Source organism: Pseudophryne corroboree, chromosome 11 (genome assembly GCF_028390025.1).
Source record: "Pseudophryne corroboree isolate aPseCor3 chromosome 11, aPseCor3.hap2, whole genome shotgun sequence".
Classification (NCBI taxonomy): Eukaryota; Metazoa; Chordata; class Amphibia; order Anura; family Myobatrachidae; genus Pseudophryne; species Pseudophryne corroboree.
The window spans coordinates 116877443-116898322 of record NC_086454.1 but is presented as its reverse complement, the minus strand read 5'-3'; the positions used below and the strand labels follow the sequence as shown (position 1 = coordinate 116898322).

The window sequence follows — 20880 nt, the reverse complement described above, 5'->3', positions numbered from 1 at the left end:
TAGCTGTGTCATTATGTGTAACAGTACCAACACATAGCAATTTGGATTACCATTTTACAGGAAATGTTCTATGATTTGCTGCTTTTATGGGTCCTAAATGGCTTTTAATTCCAATGAGCAGGATTGATCAGATGTTGATGGGGCCTGGTGGAAAAAGACTGCTACTTACCATGATTTGACAATGGCCCTCATTCCGAGTTGTTCGCTCGGTAAATTTCATCGTATCGCAGCGATTTTCCGCTTAGTGCGCATGCGCAATGTCCGCACTGCGACTGCGCCAAGTAAATTTGCTATGAAGATAGGATTTTTACTCACGGCTTTTTCTTCGCTCCGGCGATCGTAGTGTGATTGACAGGAAATGGGTGTTACTGGGCGGAAACACGGCGTTTTATGGGCGTGTGGATAAAAACGCTACCGTTTCCGGAAAAAACGCGGGAGTGGCTGGAGAAACGGAGGAGTGTCTGGGCGAACGCTGGGTGTGTTTGTGACGTCAAACCAGGAACGACAAGCACTGAACTGATCGCAGATGCCGATCAAGTCTGAAGCTACTCTGAAACTGCTACGAGGTGTGTAATCACAATATTGCGAATACATCGTTCGCAATTTTAAGAAGCTAAGATTCACTCCCAGTAGGCGGCGGCTTAGCGTGTGCAATACTGCTAAAATCGCCTTGCGAGCGAACAACTCGGAATGAGGGCCAATGTGTACAGCTTTCATCTCCATGGGCCTTAAGAAAGTCAGGCACTTGGTCTTGATAAGGACCCTGAGTGGTCAGATCCATCCATTTTGATCACTCATGTTTGAAGCTAAATTGGGCAGAGTTCTTACTCGTATGCTGGCAGCAATATGATCTGCCAGTGTATGGGCAGCTTACAGATATGTACCTTGTGTACATATATGTTTACGTTGTATCTTTGATCCACAGATATCACTCTCAGTCCTGTGCAATATGGAAATCTTCAGAATATCCATGACCCAAATGATGAGTGCACAGACTCAGATGAGACACAGAAGGCAGACACATCACACTGCTCCCAATATGTGAGTAACATTCCAGGCATGTATGTCTCTATACGGCATGTTTCTTAAACACATGATGCTATTAATAATAAGTTAGCATAGACAGATATGTCTTAAAAAAACACATTAATCTATTTCATTAGGGGAGCATGATACTTAGGAGGATAAGTAATTGTGGGTGTTTTGTATTATACAGAAATATGCAATTTGTAAACCAATGAAGAAAACAAATGTGTTGTTGTTAGTATGCTTTATTTATATAGTGACATCACAGTGGGGGAGATGTATCAATCCTTAGGGAGATAGAGTGGAGAGAGATAAAATACCAACCAATCCGTTCCCAGCTCTCATATTTCAAACACAGCTTGTAAAATGTCTGTTATTCCCCTTTCACACAGCACAAATAACCCGGTATATTGCCAGGTCAACACGGGTCGCTGTGCATTGTGAAAGGGTCAGTCCCGAATTCCAGGGTTGCCTGACCTGGTAATTTAACCCGGGAATAAAGAAGGGTTATTCCCGGGTTATTACCGGATCAGGCACAGTGTGAACGAGTTACTCAGGTCGATGCAACCCGGCACCTGTTCACAGCATAAGGAGAGGCGGCGCAGAGATGATCTCATCTCCCAGCGCTGCCTCCACACCTGCACCCGCCCCCGATGCCGCTGCAGTTCCCGCCCCTGATGGGAACCCGACCCGGCAAATTGACAGGTCGGGAAGCCAGTTCTCAGGGTCGAATGTCAGGTCGCACCTGGGAAGGACCCGTTTACAATTCTCGGGTGCGACCCAGCATTAGCGATCTGAAAGCGGTATTAGAAGCTGTTTGGCTGATACTTTAGCTCTCTCCAAGGTTTGATGCATCTCGCACAGAATCAGATAACTTTTTTCAGGCACATTGGACTTTGTCCCTACTGAGCTCACAATTTAATTTTAATTTAATTTTCCTACTTATAATGTTTTCACTGGCAAACATAATCTACTGCAAAATTATGTCTTTGGACAATGGGGCTGATTCAGACCTGATCGGTCGCACAGCAGCGATCAGGTCTGAACTGCACATGCGCTGGTGCTGCAGTGCGCTGGTGCATGCCAGACAGCCGACAGCTATCTGGGTCCTGCGATCACCTCTGCCTGATTTACAGGCAGAGGCGGATGCTGGGCGGGAGGGGGCGGGCCGGTGGTGTTTGGCTGCCATTGAGAGGGCGCGGTTTGGGCAATGCAGACGTGCCCGGACCGCTGGGGGGGGGGGGGAGGGGGCTTTCTGTGGTGGCTTCCTTACGTCAAACGCAGCTGCTGCGACCTGGGCAGTGACGAGTAGCTCCCTGCCAGCGCAGTACAAAAGCACTGCCACCGTGCGATGCTTTTGTACTTGTGCGACGGGGCAGGGACTGACATGCGAAGTGGACTAGCTGGGCGTCCCCCCGCATGTCAGGGAAGCTGATCGCAGATGTGCTAAATTTAGCACATCTACGATCAGGTCTGAATCACCCCCAATGGGAGATAACTGGGGCACACAGAGGAAGTACATATGAACACAGGGAGAACAGATTATTTCCTGGGTCAGAATCAGATCCACGCCCTAGTGCCGTAATACAACAATGCTAACCACAGTGCTAACAGTATAGGATCACTAGTAAAAGGCCATAGAGTTGATAGCATTGCTGCTGGTATTTTATTGACTTTATTGAGTACTTTACTTCTAGATTTGTGTGGTTTTGAATCTGATAGTGTTTTATATCAATTTGGATAATAGTAAAATAGAAACTACATACAACTACAGTACTTTGAGTTTTGCTTTTAGTAGTTTTTACACACGTACTACAGTATGTATCAATGTTATAATACAGTACACAAACCAACATACAGTAGTACTGGAAGGGTTTACCTCAAAAGAATAGGTTATGCAATGTAATATCTACTTTTCTTTTGATCAATAACAGGCGTACAGTACATACCATGGCCATTAGTGTATTAATTATTTTTCCTGAGAAGACTCTGGATGCTTCTAGTCTTTTAAAAAGTGTGTTTGAAATGTGAAAGGAAATTACCCACCATGATTTTATGACTACAGGAAATGGTCACTGAATTATTACATAATTTCCACTCCGCTTGGAGCCTGCCCCACATTTCCGGGCAGATAACACTTGCTTATGACTTGACTCATACGGCATTATTTCCCCTCAGCGCACGGTCTGTGAAGAACACTTGGCACAATCTGCGTTTTCAGACTGTCAAAGTCTCCTCAATGTGGAGCCCTACATCCAGGCCTGCATGCTGGACATGTGCTCTTGTGATCAGTCCCAAGACACCTTCTGCCTGTGCAGTACTATCACCGAGTATTCCAGACAGTGCTCTCATGCAGGGGGACGCCCAGGCAACTGGAGAAGCAACAACTTCTGTCGTAAGTATTCTTTTGCTCTATACTGTCTGCAATGCTTATTTATATGGCTAGCATCAATCAGGTACAGATTATAACTATCTGGGGGGTGTTTAAGACATAAGCCCACAATCCACATACATTTTTGGTTTCTTCTTGATCACCTACTGTATTAAAATAGTTATCATTACGTAATATCTCCTTTAGGCCACTTTTCAGTTTAAGGGCTGACTCTGAGTCGCATACAATGCTGATGTTCAGTAAATTACTGACTTTTTGAGACTGTTCATGGGTCTAAATCTTTAAAATATCACATGGCAGATGTGTCCCATGGTGTCTGCGCACACAGAGTCGCAGGGCTGATTGAGCCGTACTGGTTCCAGAATCTATTGGGCATAACTGGGTGTAGAGTGGAAGGGGGCTAAATGGATGTACATAGCTATTCTATATGATAGGTGTGTTATAGGAGTGTTGCGGGCAGGGACATCTTAACAGCGGTGTAGGCCCCTATGCAAAGCAGTCCACTGGGTCTAGCCATCATCCAGCGGTAGTGGTGGGGGTGCTATCAGCGGCAGCTTTGATGTCCCACAGGTGGAATGGGGGTGTTCTATCTTCTGCTCAGCATGTAGGACCTTGAGCAGTCATTTCTGCTAATTACTCATTTACTGCACAGCTGGTGGGAGATGGGATGGGAGGGAGAACACTAAACTGTAGAAAGGGGCATTGGGCTGAATCAAGGGGCCTGATACAAGAGTTTCAGGGTGGTAAGGGGTGTTTAATATACAGGAGAGGGAGGGATAGTGGAGTGGGCTTAATATTCATCATTTTCCGGCGGGAGGGCAGCTTTCTTGACTGCAGATAGCTCCAGTTCCTGGAAATAGATTTCTTAGCTTTCAATGGAATAAAAAAACTTTTCAGGAAGTGCTGTGGACTTGGGGATCAAATTTCAGGGGCCAGAGGAATCCACTGGTGAAAATATAAACCTGCATACCAGGCGTGTGGAGCTGGAGCAGGGACCCGCTGCTGGAAGGCTGATGGGCAGTACGGATGGTGTAATGGTTAGCATTACTGCCTCACAGCACTGAGGTCATGGGTTCAATTCCCACCATGGTCCAAACTGTGTGGAGTTTGTATATACTCCCCGTACTTGCGTGGGTTTCCTCAGGGTGCTCCGTTTCCTCCCACAATCCAAAAATATACTGGTAGGTCAATTGGCACCCAACAAAGTTAACCCTAGCGTGAATGTGTGTGCGTGTACATGTGGTAGGGAACATAGATTGTAAGCTCCACTGGGGCAGGGACTGATGTGAATGGACCATATTTCTCTCTGTAAAGCGCTGCAAAATATGTGTGCGCTATATAAATAACTGGTAATAAATAAATAAATAAATAATAAAATGTCTGGTTCTGGGCACAGTAGAGACAAGCTGCCAGTGTCCATCAAAAGGGGAGAGTCCCACCTTTTGGATTATACCCTCAGAAAACCTTCATATCAGATAGAACCTGAGATATCTGTCTGGGAAGAGCAATTAACAGGCTTGGATGGGGACCACTGCTTTAATGTCAGATATCTCTGGTTCCCCACGGCCGATTTTAAAAAATCTGGTACCCCTGGAAAAAGGGGACCCTCAGCTATTAGTTTAGATCCATTATACTCCTGGGGCCCTTGGGCAACTGCCAGTTGAGCCCATAAGAAAAGACAGTCCTGGTTGCAGGCATGTAACAGGAATAGTTGTGAACTCAGATGCTTAATCCATACTGATAGAAACTTTGAATATAGTGTCATAAAATTATAATATAAATAATTGTTCATTTAAAAAGAGTAACTGTATTTTGTCCATTGTTGCTGATGACCCTAGAGAAGTATTACTCTAATTTCATTAAACTTATGATGCACGCTCATACACTCTGAGTTGCTGCATGGATTTCCTTGGTCTTCTTGTTTAAATCCTTCCACTCAGGGATGGATTTTCTACAGGGCAACATAGGCAGCTGCCTAGTAACTATGGACCTTGGGAGCACACAAGGTGCCGAAATGGAAAATTCTTGTTAAAAAAAAAGGCCCTGGATGAATTCCTGGTATGGGTTAGGCAACAGGGCCTCGATTAAAGAGTTTTGCTGGGCCAGCACTAGTGCATTGCGAGACTGCAAGCCTGACAGGTCTGCTTAAAATGACAGAATAGTAGTGGCACAGCACTCTGTACTCTCAGCCAATCACAGGTGTCACAGTAGCATGTACTAAGTGCCTCCAGTCAGGGCTCAGTGCAATCTGCTCTGACTCCTGCTCAGCAGCATGGGGCTAAGGCTGAGAGATAATGACAGATCTGTGCAGGAAGCCTGGTACAGTGGTAAGCTAGATACATGTAGCATATTACAGATGACTATGCACAGTGATTAGGTCACTGAAAATATAGTGAACAGTTTATTTCAGGTGTGTGATATCAGTGTGACTTCAGTAGAGTAACAGAGTGCATCATGTGTAGGATATTAGTGTGGCCTATTTGTATGAGGCATGTGATGTCAGTGTGGACTGTGTATACAGATAATGTATATCAGTTGTATATATATTGTATATCAATGGATTGAAGGAGGGGGCCCTAAACCATTATAATGCCTAGGGCCCCATTTCAGTGTTAAAGCAGCTCTGCATTCAAGTTGGCTGACTACGCACAAGAATGAGCAGATGTGAATGGAACAAGGTGATCTGACCCTTGTCACACTCACCATAACTAGTGACACTTTATCCTTACTAAAACTACATTTACTTGTTCATAAAATAATATAAAAAATATATTTATAAATAATATTTATACACACATAGAGGTTAATATGATTGTTTTTCATCAAACTGAATTTCAAATATATTTCCCCAGCTAAGCAGTGTCCTGCAAACATGATTTACCAAGAGAGTGCCTCCCCTTGCAAGAATTCCTGCTCCCACCTAGAGATACACAGTCTGTGTGAGGAGCATTACATGGATGGATGCTTCTGTCCAGCAGGTAAGTTGTATAGGAATATTATACTATATAAATGACAATGACATTTCCATTGGCTCTAAGTGAAGCAATTATGTAAAAACAGAACTTGACAGCCTACAGTAAGGCAAGTACTGTGCTTACTATTGTTAAGTATATTGATAAGAAATCATTAACAGTCAGGAATGGCTTTGCTAAATAGGAAACATCCTCATTGTGCATCAAAGGCATGGGAAATTCTGAGACCCAGCCAGGTAATACTCAGATAAAAGGTTTGAGTACTGTAGTTCACACTATGTGGCCCTGCCCACCTCCCTGAGTACTGTTTATGAAGAAGGGGAAGGTGGATGGCAGTCTCTTACAACCATGTGTATGTTCCTATGGGCTGTGGCAAGAGATGGTAGAATTGTAATGGGATGAGCAGCATATATCTTGAAGGATTAGACTGATATAAATATGGACAAAAATAATTACAGTAGGAATAGTACATTTGACAAAAAAAATCACGTTTTCTCCTTACTCCTTCCAGGCACTGTGCAGGATGATTACACTGACAAAGGCTGTGTGGCAGTTAGCGAGTGCCACTGCAAACATCGAGGGAAACTGTATAAACCAGGAGAAACAATGCAGAATGACTGTGATGAATGGTAAGAAACATCATGGTATACAGTATGTCATCAATGTACCTACATTATATGGTAACTTGTTCCCATTAATAAAACTCACATTAATCTCACGCTATTAATTTACTTTTGACAGTATTACATGCAGTTAGGTCCATATACTGTTTACCAAAAGATATTTAAGTTACAGTTATATAATGAATATGTATTTAAAGTATAAACTATCAGCATTATTTTGCAGGAATTCGCATACAAATTGGAGGATGGGTTTAGGAATTACAGCTGTTTAATATGTAGCAACCTTTTTGGTCAATTGACTTAATAGATGTTTTATGGACAGATCTGAGCTATTCCTTTGTTATTTCTTCATCAATTAAGCAGGCAAAAGGTCTCGAGTGTGGCATTTGCATTTGGAAGCTGTTGCTGTGAACACATAACATGCAGTCCAAGGAGCTCCCAACGCAACTGAAACAGTCTATCCATAGGTTGCAAAAACACAAAAATCCATCAGAGAGTGAACCTTAGAAGTGGCCAAATCAACAGTTTGGTACAGTCTGAGAAAAACTATACTGGTGAGCTCAGCAACACAAAATGGCCTAGACATCCAGAGAAGAAATAAGTGGTGGATGATCGAAGGATCCTTGCCATTGTAAAGAAAAAAACACTCACAACATCCAGCCAAGTGAAGAACACTCTCTAGGATTTATGTACATTATTATCCAAGTCTACCATAAAGAGAAGACTTCACAAAAGCAAATAGAAATGGTTCACCACAAGGTGCAAACCATTCATAAAAACAGAAAATATGGAAGGGCAGACCTTGGACTGCATACCCTAATTCCAAACATAGTGAGAGGCGCTATCAAGCTGAGACTTGGAATTCCACACAGAAAAAAGAAAATGCAGATGCACACTCTACAGTACTAAGTACTGTTAATCAGAATAATTAGAATAAACTCTGCAATCTAACATAGAGCAAATTGAGGTGCTTAGCATAATTTTTGGGCAAAAATATATGGGCCCACCAGCCATGACCAGATGACCTCATCTGGTGGGTCTCTAACACTAGTCCAGGGCAAGGGACACCCCAAGGCAGCACAGTTCAACCACCACAAGGCATCACACTAGTTACAGACTTCAGACAGTCCGTAAGATGAACATTTTATTTATATGGTCATTTGTACAATTACATTTGAGCCCTTGAAAACAGGGTGCTATGTATAGAAATGTTTATAATCCCTAAATGTTTCATACAATATTTTTGTGCAACCCCTTGAATTAAAGCTGATTTCAAATCAACTGTGGTGTCTTAGAGCCAAAATTAGAAAACATTTGTCAGTATCCAGATATACTCGTATATGGACCTAAATGTATATTACATGCTCCATGGCTCCATAACAATGATCAGCAATACAAACAATTGAGCTCCATCTTTGCTACCACAGACCTCCAGTAGAGGTGTCACTCACCTCTTATGTACCCGGTGCAGCAGGGGGCATGGCTTCGCGGGAGGGGGCATGGCTTCACAGACTGACCCGCTGGAGGAGCATGGCTTTGCGGAGGGAGCGTGGCTAAGCGCCCCGACCTGCATTTCCATCACTCCATGGGTCCGGGAGTTGCAGCCTGCCCCCGAAGACTGGCATGTCTGCAGTGCCAGCTCCCTACATGGTGACAGGAGCCGGGTTGCTACACGTAATGTTACAGTGCAGCACCCGGCTCCTGTCACTGAGCAAGAGCCGCCACTTTGGTGTCATCCCTCGGCGGATGACACCCGGGTGTGGGCCGCAGCCCCTGCACCCTCCTTGTGACACCACTGCCTCCAGTCATTGTGAATATTCACTCTAATAAATGCCAATCAAAACGCTTTGTTCCATATAAAGAATAACAGCTATTATGAGTCCTAATTGTATAAAATAAACCATGTTCTGTGCAGCAATACCACAAAGCATACAAAATATATGTCCATAAGAGCCAGCAATATATAACACTTCCCGTATGCTGCAGTCAGTGTGATTGTTATTCCAATAGTCATTAGTACCTGTTGATGTACAGAAGCTTTAGATGTGTATTACTCTTGAATGATTTATAATTTTTACAATGTTCTCATTTCAGCTTCTGTAATGCGGGAAGATGGAACTGCACAGACCGCTCCTGCCCCGGAGTTTGCTCTATTGAAGGAGGAGCCCATTTCACCACTTTTGATGGAAAGGCCTATACTTTCCATGGCAACTGTTACTATGTGCTGTCTAAGGCAAGGCATTGTCTTATCATTCCATGGTGTAGGCTGTTATTAAGCCATATGCTGTACATAGATAATGTAGATGTTTCTTGCTTACTGACATCAAATAATGATATATATTTAGTTAATATAGAAGCATGATTACAAGCTGTGTAGGTGTAATAACAAACAGGAAGAAACAGGTTTTCAGGATCCAAAGTTGTTTTGAGATGAAACACAAGCAATATCTATATGCTGTACACTATTATAAACCTTATTCAGATGTGGGTGGAGATGCGTTGCATAGTACGCAAAGTACCGATGTTCACATGTGCAGTACGGGCCTGCAACAAGGGAAGCAGAACAGTGTCAGCTGTCAGTTATCTGGGGGTTAGGAAGGGGGTGGCGATGGCCTCCATTTCCCAAAATGGAGGTGTACTGCCGCCAGTTTGAGGGAGGGACTTGAGCAGGATCTTTGTTGGAGGATGGAGATTAGCTGGCATCTTTGTTGTAGATTCAGCAGCCGGCTTGGGTCACACAGCCGGCCAATGTTGTCACATATGATGCAGCTCAGATCACTAATGCAAGCAGGAGGCATGATGCCTTCTGCTGCATTACCGTATTAGAACTATCGCTGCTGCTTCCACGTAAGCAGCAATAGCTACTCCAACCACATCTAAACCAGGCCCTATGTGCTTCCAGCATGAAAAGGCTGCCATTCTGTTCTGTAAGTTTTATCCTGACAAACATTTGACTATACAATGCTGTGTTATCTAAGGACATGCCTCTGTTTAGGACATGCCTCTGAACCTTGTTGTGCTATTAATGACTGCAGTCCTTTCTATTGCAGGGTAAAAGAAATGAGTCACATGCACTCTTAGGGGAGTTAACACCTTGTAGTTCTATTGCAAGAGAGACTTGCCTGAAATCTGTCATACTCCTTACAGACAACCTGAAGAATGTGAGTATACCAATACCTGGTGACCAGGAGAAGAGTGACCAACCAATCACAGCTTACAGGATGCCAGAACATTTCTGTAAAAAGTTTCTCCAACTGTAATGTCTGTTGTTAATACCATCAATGTACTCTATAGTCTTACCCTTCCTATAGGAAATAACATGAATAACAATATTAGGGCTTATAACTAAAATTTCAGTCAACAAAATAACTCTGATATCACTTAATTCCTTTAGGTTGTGACCTTCAAAGCAGATGGTACTGTGTTATTGAATGATCTTAAAATCACCCTGCCTCATGTCACAGGTAAAATCGCCAAGTGTTTCAATGAATAATATCTGCTACACAAGAATTACATTCAGATACCAGTATAAAATACTGTCTAATATTAATATTATTAATGGACTGTATTCTGTTTCCCTGTGTTTCCTCCACAGCCAGTTTCACCATTCTGCAGCCCTCTGATTCCTATATCATTGCTCAAGTCACTAATGGTCTCCAGATTCAGATTCAGCTGTTACCCATGATGCAGCTCTACATCACTATGGAGAAATCTGCTAGGAGTCGTCTGCAAGGTCAGTTCAATTCTAATTCAATAGTATGTACAAAATGAAATATCATCATATAGTTCCAGCTTAATAAGAATGATGTCCAATAATTTTCAGATTTTAGGTCATTTTCCGACTTCTCTAATAAAGACAAAAAATGTATTTATGACAACAGACTTGTGGATATACACCCCACTTATTCTATAAGTCAAACACCTGTTTCCTTAAAACACCGCTCACCGTTACACAGAGCCGGATTAAGGCAGGGGCGAGAGGGCCGTCCGTCCTGGGGCCCCCACACATTAGGGGCTCCCACACCCTACGTTTTGCAGGCCTCTTCCTTTGGCCGCTCAGCTGTTCAGTAACAGCAGCCGCCGAGGAGCTCCGCTTCTGCACAGTCAGTCTCGTGGGACAAGGAAATCCCGCGAGACAGTGACTGCAGGCCGCCGGACAGCCTGCGCTCCCTGCTCCAATGTAAGTAAAGGTGTGTGTATATGTGTATATATGAGTGTATGCATGTATGTATGTGTGCGTGTATATTTGCGTGTGTGTATATATATATATATATATGTGTGTGTGTGTGTACATGCGCGTGCACGGCCCCCGGGAGGGGGGCAAGGACTTCTCCAGAAAGACTTCTCCAGAAAGCATAGGTGGGGCCCCCCACAATCTACGTTGCCCAGGGCCACCACCGACCTTAATCCGGCCCTGCCGTTGCATTTAATATTATACTCCAAATAAGCAGAAATGCAGTAACATGTCTTCTCTGTATGCCTCAGGTGGGAAGAGGTTAAAAAATACTGCTAGTTGGGATCCCAGCAGTCACAATGCCAGTGCCGGAATCCCGACTAGCAGTGAGAGCCCGCTGCCGTAATGCCCATAGAGGGAGAATATAGCCTGTGGCGAGCGCACCGAGCCCCCGTGCCTGCATTGTGGGCTCGCTCCGCTGTTGATATACTGGTGACAGATATTATTTTTCTGGAATGAAATCTTTAATATCTTATATTAGCGAAATGAGATGTATTATGAGAAAGTAATGAGCATTTTTTTGTGTATAGGTCTTTGCGGAAACTTCAATTCTAAGGAAGGAGATGATTTCAAAACATCAGGAGGACTAGTCGAAGCCACAGCATCAGCCTTTGCCAACACGTGGAAAGCACAACCCAGCTGCGATGACATGTCAGACTGGTTGGATGATCCCTGCAGCCTCAGCATTGAAAACAGTGAGAATTAATTTAATTATGTATTTTTAGTCCATAATAAAGCTTCAATCACTTCTCTAATACATCAAAAATAGCTTTGTTAAGCCATACACAGAACACATAATCTGTGTCCAGGCAGTGGACAAATAGCATCAGCCAGGCAAACAGCCAATCATATATGGTTCATTAGTGCTGGTGACTGTCATCATCATTTGCTATTTGCAACTGCCTATGACTGATAAAGAGTGTGTCCTGGTCTGCTTGTGTTTGCAATTACGTAACCCCACCCTTACTCCACTGGAAATGTGTAGTGTGATTTCACACAAGAAACACTGGACATGATTCCGATCTGATTAGCATCGCTGCTGCGTCCTTGGAGACAGCAGCGATGCTACCCTATACTAACACAGCAGGAGGCATCTGGTGTAAATAGACGGCTCTTGCATGCATGCGTGATCCGCCTGCTGTACCCGAGGACACATCACTGGATCCATCTGCAGGGCCATCGGCCAGCTGAGTTACCTTCCGTACATGAAGCCAGGAAATCTGCATTTGCAGATGCAGACACTGGCCTCACCACTCGCAATCCATTCCCCCGTTTTTTGGATCACTGGCTGGCACCACCTCCTCCCCACATACAAACAGCCACCGCCTGTGTATTCAACATGACCACATGACTTGTGCTGCATATACACAGAATGGGTCTTGCATATGTGCAGATCAGCCACCATCAGATTTATATGTATACCATTGGATTTACGTACTAATCAGAATCAGGCCCACTGGGCAAACTGGCACTGTATTTACTCTGAATCACCAACTATAGGGGGTATTCAATTACCCACGAAGAAGCTTCGGTGCAATGTTTTCTGATGTTTCGTCAATGTTTTTTTCACCCGAAAACACACAGGTTCCGTGAAACCTGTGTATTTTTGGTAGAAACAGCTCTGTTTTGAGCTGAAAACAGGGATGTGTTTAGGGAATTTGCTTCACTTGCCTGAAGCATGTGAAACAAATCCCTGATAAGCCGCATCTCGTGCTGGCTTAACAGGGCTAATTGAATAGCCCCCGGCGAGACCATTACCCACAACCAATGATCGCGGGTAATTGAATATCCCCCTGTGTCAGCAAACAATTTGGTTACTATTTTTTTTTCCAATAAAATTATCAGTAAAATCTTTTTCAAGGTTTGACAATCTTACTCATCCATATTATACAGATATGCACATATGGGGGGTAATTCCAAGTTGATCGCAGCAGGAAATTTTTTAGCAGTTGGGAAAAACCATGTGCACTGCAGGGGGGGCAGATATAACATTTGCAGAGAGAGTTAGATTTGGGTGGGTTATTTTGTTTCTGTGCAGGGTAAATACTGGCTGCTTTATTTTTACACTGCAAATTAGATTGCAGATTGAACTCACCACACCCAAATCTAACTCTCTCTGCACATGTTATATCTGCCTCCCCTGCAGTGCACATGGTTTTGCCCAACTGCTAAAAAAAATCCTGCTGCGATCAACTCAGAATTACCCCCATTGTACAAGGTTTTATTGGGAGTTATTAAGATATGGAAGCAAACCAAAAAAAGCAAGCAACTGGACAAAACCATATTGCACTGCTGGTGGGGCAGATGCAGCGCGTAGAGGGATTTAGATTTGGGCGGGGTGTGTACACACTGAAATCTAAATTGCAGTGTAAAAATAAAGCTGTCTAACATGTGTGGGCTACATGCAAAAGCAGCCAGTATTTACCCTGCACAGAAAAAAAATATTTGTATAAAGTATTTGCTCCCCTTGCATTGCAAAATGGTGCAAACTTCCATTTTCTGCCTTGCTTCCAAATCCGTATCAGGCCCATAGTTAGCAGATCAGATATATTTAATCTATTTAAATATTAAGCTCTTTTAAGATAATGCAAACTAACTACGACACTCACTTACTGTAATAATGTTAGAGGCACAAGCCAGCGTTGTGGGGATAATCTATCAGAATAGCTGTACTAACTGATAAGGAGCTGCATGTGCTGCCATAGTTGTCCCATGCTACCGAGCATCAGGATGCGGTTATGTGACCAGCATTGGGGAGACTGCCGGTCACAATACAGACGCTGGGATCGCGCACGATCAATAGCCTGCCTGTTGGCAAGCTGACCAACAGGGACTATTCCCACTCGTGGGTGTCCACGACACTTAGAGTGGGAATAAAACCTGTGGCAAGCACAGCGAGCCACTGAGCATGCTGCGTGGTCACACAAACCCAACCAGTCACACAAACCCAACCCCTATCGGCAATTAGTATTGAGACTATGAAAAGTTTTCCTTTTAGCAGTTCGATGTTTTGTCTTTTTTCCCCAGTTGACCACATGTTTATATTAGATTATTATGACATTGTTCATTTTTTTGTCCAGAAAACTATGCAGACTATTGGTGTTCTATGTTGGAAAAAACAGAGTCTCGATTTGGCATATGTCATTCTGCAATAGACCCAACTGAATATGCAAAGGTCAGTATCATTGAATGTGTACACTTACCAGTTCATGTAAATCCTCACTGACTATAGTTTCCCTCTTATTTTTTTGCACCTGACAGAGATGTCGCTATGACTCATGTGTCTGTAAAAACAGTGAGCTCTGCATGTGTGCCGCTGTTTCATCCTACGTCAGAGCCTGTGCTGCCAAAGGGATCATCCTGTGGGGATGGAAAAATGGCATCTGTGGTAAGTAGCTTGAGCAAGTAATATTGTATAGAGAGAGATTAAAGGTGGCCAGGTAGTGCTGGGATCTATAGTCCACCAGAGTGTTGGTAATAGCTCGAATGCTATCAGCAAGGTGATTGGTTTTCCTGAGATGAGGATTTTTTTTGAGTTTGAACCCCTAGGGAATACAGCCCTATTGTGACCAACCTAAGGCTATTTAGTACTATGGCTGGAGGACTCCATGTTTTTGTTTCCCTGCTATAGTGCTTCCAGCCCTGGTGGAATTACTTGCCACTGGTAATGGGAAATTCGGGAGAACTCCGTTTCATTCCATTGACTTTGCTGTTACATTTTTTGGGGTGCCCATTTGTTTTTTAGGATAGTCATTTATTTACTGGTATGCATACATTATGCATAACACTCCATAAATTAAATCAAGAGATATGTAGAGCATTTTAATTATTTAAATCAGTGGTTCCCAAACTCAGCCCCCAAGGATCCCTAATGGTTCACATTTTCCAGGGCCCCTGTGGATTTTTTATAATGTGAAGTTTGTCATGGACAGTGCACCTCTCGAGTGACCTGGAAAATGTGAACCATTAGGGGTCCTTGAGGACCGAGCTTGGGAACCACTGGTTTAAACAAATGTCACACCCTTTACAAGGATAATAAGGAAACATGAGTTGTTAGCTTTTGTTCTATAAACAGCTTTTAAATGAAACTAGTTTATATAACATGCTCAAACGGAAGAAAAATGTTACCTGACTTGAATGTTCTGTGAATCAGTTCTCTTTTACTTTATCCCCTGCAGAGAAGGACATTACCTCTTGCCCATCTTCCCAAGTCTATCTGTATAACCTGACTACGTGTCAGCCAACATGTCGTTCCTTGGCAGAGGGAGAGAAAGCTTGCACTAGTGTGTTCACTCCAGTAGATGGCTGTGCGTGTCCAGATGGACAGTACCTGAATGAGAAGGACCAGTGTGTACCTATATCCAAATGTTCATGCTATTACCATGGCACCTACTTGGAACCACTGGATGTGTTCAACAAACAGGGTGAACGTTGGTAAGGATTGAATACAACTATGACACTAAAACTCATAATGCTAAGAGTTTAACATAGCAAATGATGGCCCTTTTTCTGACAAAATAATTGGTAGATCTGGGTGTCACTTATATCATATTAATCTTTACATTATATGCTAAGAATTATTTCAAAACCCCTCTCTATTGAGAATCTGCTCCAGGTTCACGTTTTGCCCCACCTGTCTGCGGGAAATAAAATATATTCTGGGCTGAAATGAATTCAGTACTCTTACATAAGTTGATACGTGAACTGAGATATTGCAGGATCTATCAGAATCCTTTAGGCCTGTCACCCTGGTGTTCTTATAGGCCATCAATGCTCCCACTTACTACATAGCAGTGTGCCCTCATCTTCCCTCCAGTCCTCTATACTTATATGACATCAACAGATTTATTTAAAAGGACAGCTCATTACACACGGTGGTAGCAGAGCAGCAGCTATTCCCACACTTGTGTCCATCTAAGAGTACCTATTACTAATGTGTCATGTTCATCCCTATCCTGATGTCTGATTTTTTGCTATCTCTTATGGAACCAGCTAGTCTTTGGTCATCCAAGCCTACCTGTCATCCTGACCTTCAACTTATTCTTCTATCCTAAACTCTGGTCTGTTTCGTCTAATGATTTTGTAGAACTGTCAGTTTTCAAGTCTGGCTGTTGATCAATGTGGTCAGTCACGCATTAGACTCTTTGCCCCAGTGTCATCCACTAGAACTTTGGTAAGCATGAATCATAACCAGCCATACAGCTGCAGTGCTCTGATGGCCCCGCTCAGATTCCATCTGCAGTATGCTTGCTCCCAGTCTGGCTTCCTTTTACCGATCACAATTTATCTGATGTGTCTGATGAAGAGAGTTTTCTGAGGAGAGAACACAGGAGAAGGTATATCAAATCTTCTATAGAGGAAAAGTGGAGATATTTCCTATAGCAACAAATCAGATTCTACCTATCATATTACTGTGTAATAAAGCTATATCTAATGCACAGGTCCTCTTTAAGTAATTAAAAAAATATAAATAGGAAACAAGTGGTTTCTATCTCTTTCACTCAGGCTGGGGGACACTGGACTATGGGGTTGCTGACGACAGTGTAGGAGCTGGCACTTAAACTAAACTACCCTGTAGTTTTAAAACTCTGCAACCCCCAGCATGCCAGTGTGATTTAAGTGCCTGCCGAGGTCTCCTTTAAGTAATTAATAAAATATAATTAGAAAACAAATTATTTCTATTGGCACAATCTTACTACACATGTGTACAAACCAAATGTATTTAAAGCTGCAAAAACTAATCATGATGATGTCTTTTGCAGCAATCTCATTACTGAGACACCACTGAAGATAAACCATATCTTGTCCATATCTTAATAACTGTACAAGTTTGTTATGAGTATAATGTGTACATAAAATGCTAATGTTGTGTTCTATTGTGTTTTTTCTCCCAGCTCCTGCCACAATGGGAAACTTATTTGCAGCAGTCACACCAATGACAGTAAGGACAAAATACTACATTCAAGTTTTTTCATACAAATGTTACATATCAACTTTGGAAGCAGTCACTGACATAATTATAACAAACATTCCAAACATATTACACTATATGTGACAGTATATAATAGTAATTTATTATATCCAACAGTCTAAACTAAAAAATAGTTTGCAGTGAACAATAACGAATTCACTTACAATGACTATGGGGGAGATGCATCAAACTTTGGAGAGAGACATACTGGAAAGAGATAAAGTACCAACCAATCAGCTCTTAACTGTCATTTTACAGGTTGTACTTGAGAAATGACTGCTAGAAGCTCATTTGTTTGCATGTTATCTCTTTCCACTTTTTTTTGTCTCCAAGGCTACAAGCATCTCCCCGTACAGCAAGTCATATTTACCATCAGTGCTGCCCAATTATACCAGTAATTTACTGTACAGTATGTCGTGTGTTACAATTAAATGACGGTGTACTGTATCGCTGTAGGTATTCAGTAAGATATCCTGGCTGTCGCGATCCCGGTGGTCAGGTGGTCAGGTGTCCGCTTGCCACACTTCGGGCTAATTAGCGACCTTTGGTTGCCACAGGGTTATATTCCCCCTCCGGTAGTGGCGGGATTCCAGCGAATTCCGACCGCCGGTATTTCACCGGGTGTTGGGATACCAGCGTCGGTATCCTGACAGCCAGGATCCCGTCAGCCGGCAAAATGAATGCCTACCTTCTGTAGACAAGTCATGTCACACTAATGCACAGTTATTTCATACATGAAGACACGTTGTCTCTTTACAGCTTGCCCCAAGGGAAAGGACTACTTTGACTGTAACAAGGTCCAATCAGATGTTGCAGGTGCCAAAAGTCACAGGAGCTGCAAGACACTCAGTGTGGAATATGTACGTTAATTTTATTTTTTCTGATGTTACATTTGAAATAATTAAATTCAAAGTTATAATATATTTATAGTTCTATTAACAGACATGTACACCTAGCCTATGCTACTGTGCCATAACCTCATATGTAATGTGCAAAAATGGTGACACTGACATCATACAATACACACCTTGCTATACACAATTTGAACACAACTGTTCCACTTTTGCTTGTATAATGAGGGTAACAAAAAATAATGAGGATTAATCCTGTTTTTTGTTTTTTTCTGATCACATAGTTTCAGACAGAGTGTATCTCAGGATGTGTTTGCCCTGATGGTCTCCTAGATGATGGCGCTGGAGGATGTGTTCCTGAAGACAGGTGTCCTTGTGTCCATAATGAAGATATTTTTCCCCATGGGACTCAGGTCAAGGTGGACTGCAATACATGGTAATGTAATATGTTCATGACAAATGACACAAAGTCTGAATCTAGAGTTTTTTAACTAGATGGGTTATACCATCCATATAGTGTCTTAGTGGCCTATTTATTATTAACATGCATTAGCCCTACACAAATTATGTATCTAATTTGCCACAATTGTAGTCAAAACCCCCAAATCCGTTTGAGCAATTTCGCATTGCTCCAGCACTGGGCAGCTACTAGAAAAAGCAGCTGTTCCACGATCCCTAGCAATCACACTTTCTCACCTGATTACTAGTGGCAAACGTTTGCACTGACAGCGTTACTGTGAATGTGTGAGCTTGCTTGTGCACAGCGAGGGAGATCCAAATGGGCAAAACAAAGGGATCCCTTTTTGCACTCCAGATCCCCTTTTTATAAAAAGTAGTAGGGCTCAGCAGACTAACACCATCTGAAGATGGCAACAATTCCCGCAATCAACCATTAAATACTTTTAGCTTTCTGAGCTTAATGAATAGACAGTGTGCCTGATCGGGAAACCAATTCAGGGGCAAATGTAGGATTTCTAGAGGGGGGTTTCCAAATGGTTTATTTTAGAGCAAGTGTTTACACCACATGATGAGGGCATACTTACTGTAGCACTTCATACAGTGCAGTGTATGTAATATTTCAGATATATACAGGGCCAGTGATGACACCACGCCTTTAGGTATGACAGTAGGGCAAGCACATCTGAGCTGAACATTTTCTTTTCCAGATGTGGACCCCATTCCACAATTGAAGATCCCTGCTTAGTGGGAGTTTCCAGTCAACTGGAATCCCCCCTCCCCCGTGTGTGCCTATGCAATTAGGAATAGGTCCATTATTTAAAACATGTGGAATCTACTGTTTCCAGCTGCAGAACAGACCCATTCATCTTGGTGCATAAGCCTTTAAAACAGCGATGCATAAAATGAAGTTCCCATATGGCCTATTGCCCTATAATCCCACTCTCCCATGCACCCCCAGAGTTCCTTACTTTTTTCCTATTTAATACATGGGTCACAGCTCTGAGCACATTGCAGTATTATTCCTGCATGCTGCTGCTGAACTAGGGAGGGGTATGGGGGCTTTGCTTCGAATAACACTCTTGTATTGCACAGAAAACAATGAGGGTTAGTTACAGTAATGTTATTTACAGTTGTTGAAGTCATGATCAAATTGAATATAACTAAAATATACTACAGTATAAATATGATTTACCAAACTGATAATATTAAGTCTCACACGATGACGGCTGCTCTGCATTGAATTAATTATATGTGGACAGTTTCCGGACTATTTGGGATTACTTTTACACACTATTTTATATACCCTCATCTGATCAGTAAGCAGCATAGACACATAGGGGTCTATTCATGAAGTAGTGAAAAGAGTGGAGAAGTGAGCCAGTGGAGAAGTTGCCCATTGCAACCAATCAGCTGCTCTGTATAACTGTATAGTATGCAAATTATAAATGTTACTTCAATGCTGATTGGTTGCCATGCACAACTTCTCCACTGGCTCACTTCTCCACACTTTTCACTGCTTCTTGAATAGACCCCATAGCGAGGATAGCGTAGTCAGAATATTTCTACTTTAGTGACAAGTAAAGCTGGGCACTCACTAGATGACATTTTTAAACAAATTTTCCAATAACGACCATTCGTTATGACAAATTTGTTTTATTGTTCAGTGTTTACCCACTAGATCGTTAGCGATACGTGCTCCCGCGGGTCACTAGAGACATACTGCATCGTCTGTACATGCAGCTCAATCTGGGAATGTTGCTAGTGATGCCATGCTGCTGAATGCAGCATGGACCTACTCCTCCCCATGCCACTGCTCCGTTGCTGCTGACATCGGCAAGTGTGTATGCACTTGCCAATGCCGGCACCCCTGCCCAGGGCTGGACTGGCAATCTGGCACTTCTGGCATTTGCCACAAGTGCCGATGGGCAGGTGGGCTGGTCCCTCAGAGAGACGGGAAGGCTGTGTGCAGCGCAGCTCCGGCTCTCTGGTTGAGCCGCCCCCACCGAATGTGCTGTGTGTCCACGCCCCCAACAAGCGTCGCCATGGTAATGGGGGCGTGCCACGAGTCCACACCGCCATGACTCGTGGCACACCCCCATATTATCTGACAGATCACCCACCATGAAGCGCGCGTTCACAAGTGGCCGGGCAAAATTGGAGGCCCAGTCCGTCACTGCCCCTGCCGGATCCGTCGCCACCAATATCACACTGGGTACACATCATTTAGGCCCTCATTCCGAGTTGATCGCTTGCTAGACTTTTAGCAGCATTACACACGCTAAGCCGCCGCCCTCTGGGAGTGTATTTTAGCTTAGCAGAAGTGCGAACGAAAGAGTAGCAAAATTGCTACAA

The 20880-nt window shown here is 43.1% G+C and overlaps 1 protein-coding gene across 1 annotated transcript in view; it reads left to right on the top strand.

Annotated features, from left to right (window-relative positions):
- The window catches only part of MUC2 (mucin 2, oligomeric mucus/gel-forming), a 166536-nt gene that overhangs the window by 7236 nt on the left and 138420 nt on the right, over positions 1 to 20880 (top strand). Inside the window, exons 5-19 of the mRNA XM_063944190.1 lie at positions 926 to 1041; positions 3205 to 3421; positions 6271 to 6396; positions 6902 to 7019; positions 9108 to 9251; positions 10072 to 10174; positions 10408 to 10477; positions 10609 to 10746; positions 11778 to 11942; positions 14328 to 14422; positions 14509 to 14635; positions 15426 to 15681; positions 17142 to 17188; positions 17978 to 18078; positions 18354 to 18505. Of these exons, the coding sequence (XP_063800260.1) occupies positions 926 to 1041; positions 3205 to 3421; positions 6271 to 6396; positions 6902 to 7019; positions 9108 to 9251; positions 10072 to 10174; positions 10408 to 10477; positions 10609 to 10746; positions 11778 to 11942; positions 14328 to 14422; positions 14509 to 14635; positions 15426 to 15681; positions 17142 to 17188; positions 17978 to 18078; positions 18354 to 18505 (1975 nt within the window). The remainder of the gene's footprint in view (positions 1 to 925; positions 1042 to 3204; positions 3422 to 6270; positions 6397 to 6901; positions 7020 to 9107; positions 9252 to 10071; positions 10175 to 10407; positions 10478 to 10608; positions 10747 to 11777; positions 11943 to 14327; positions 14423 to 14508; positions 14636 to 15425; positions 15682 to 17141; positions 17189 to 17977; positions 18079 to 18353; positions 18506 to 20880) is intronic.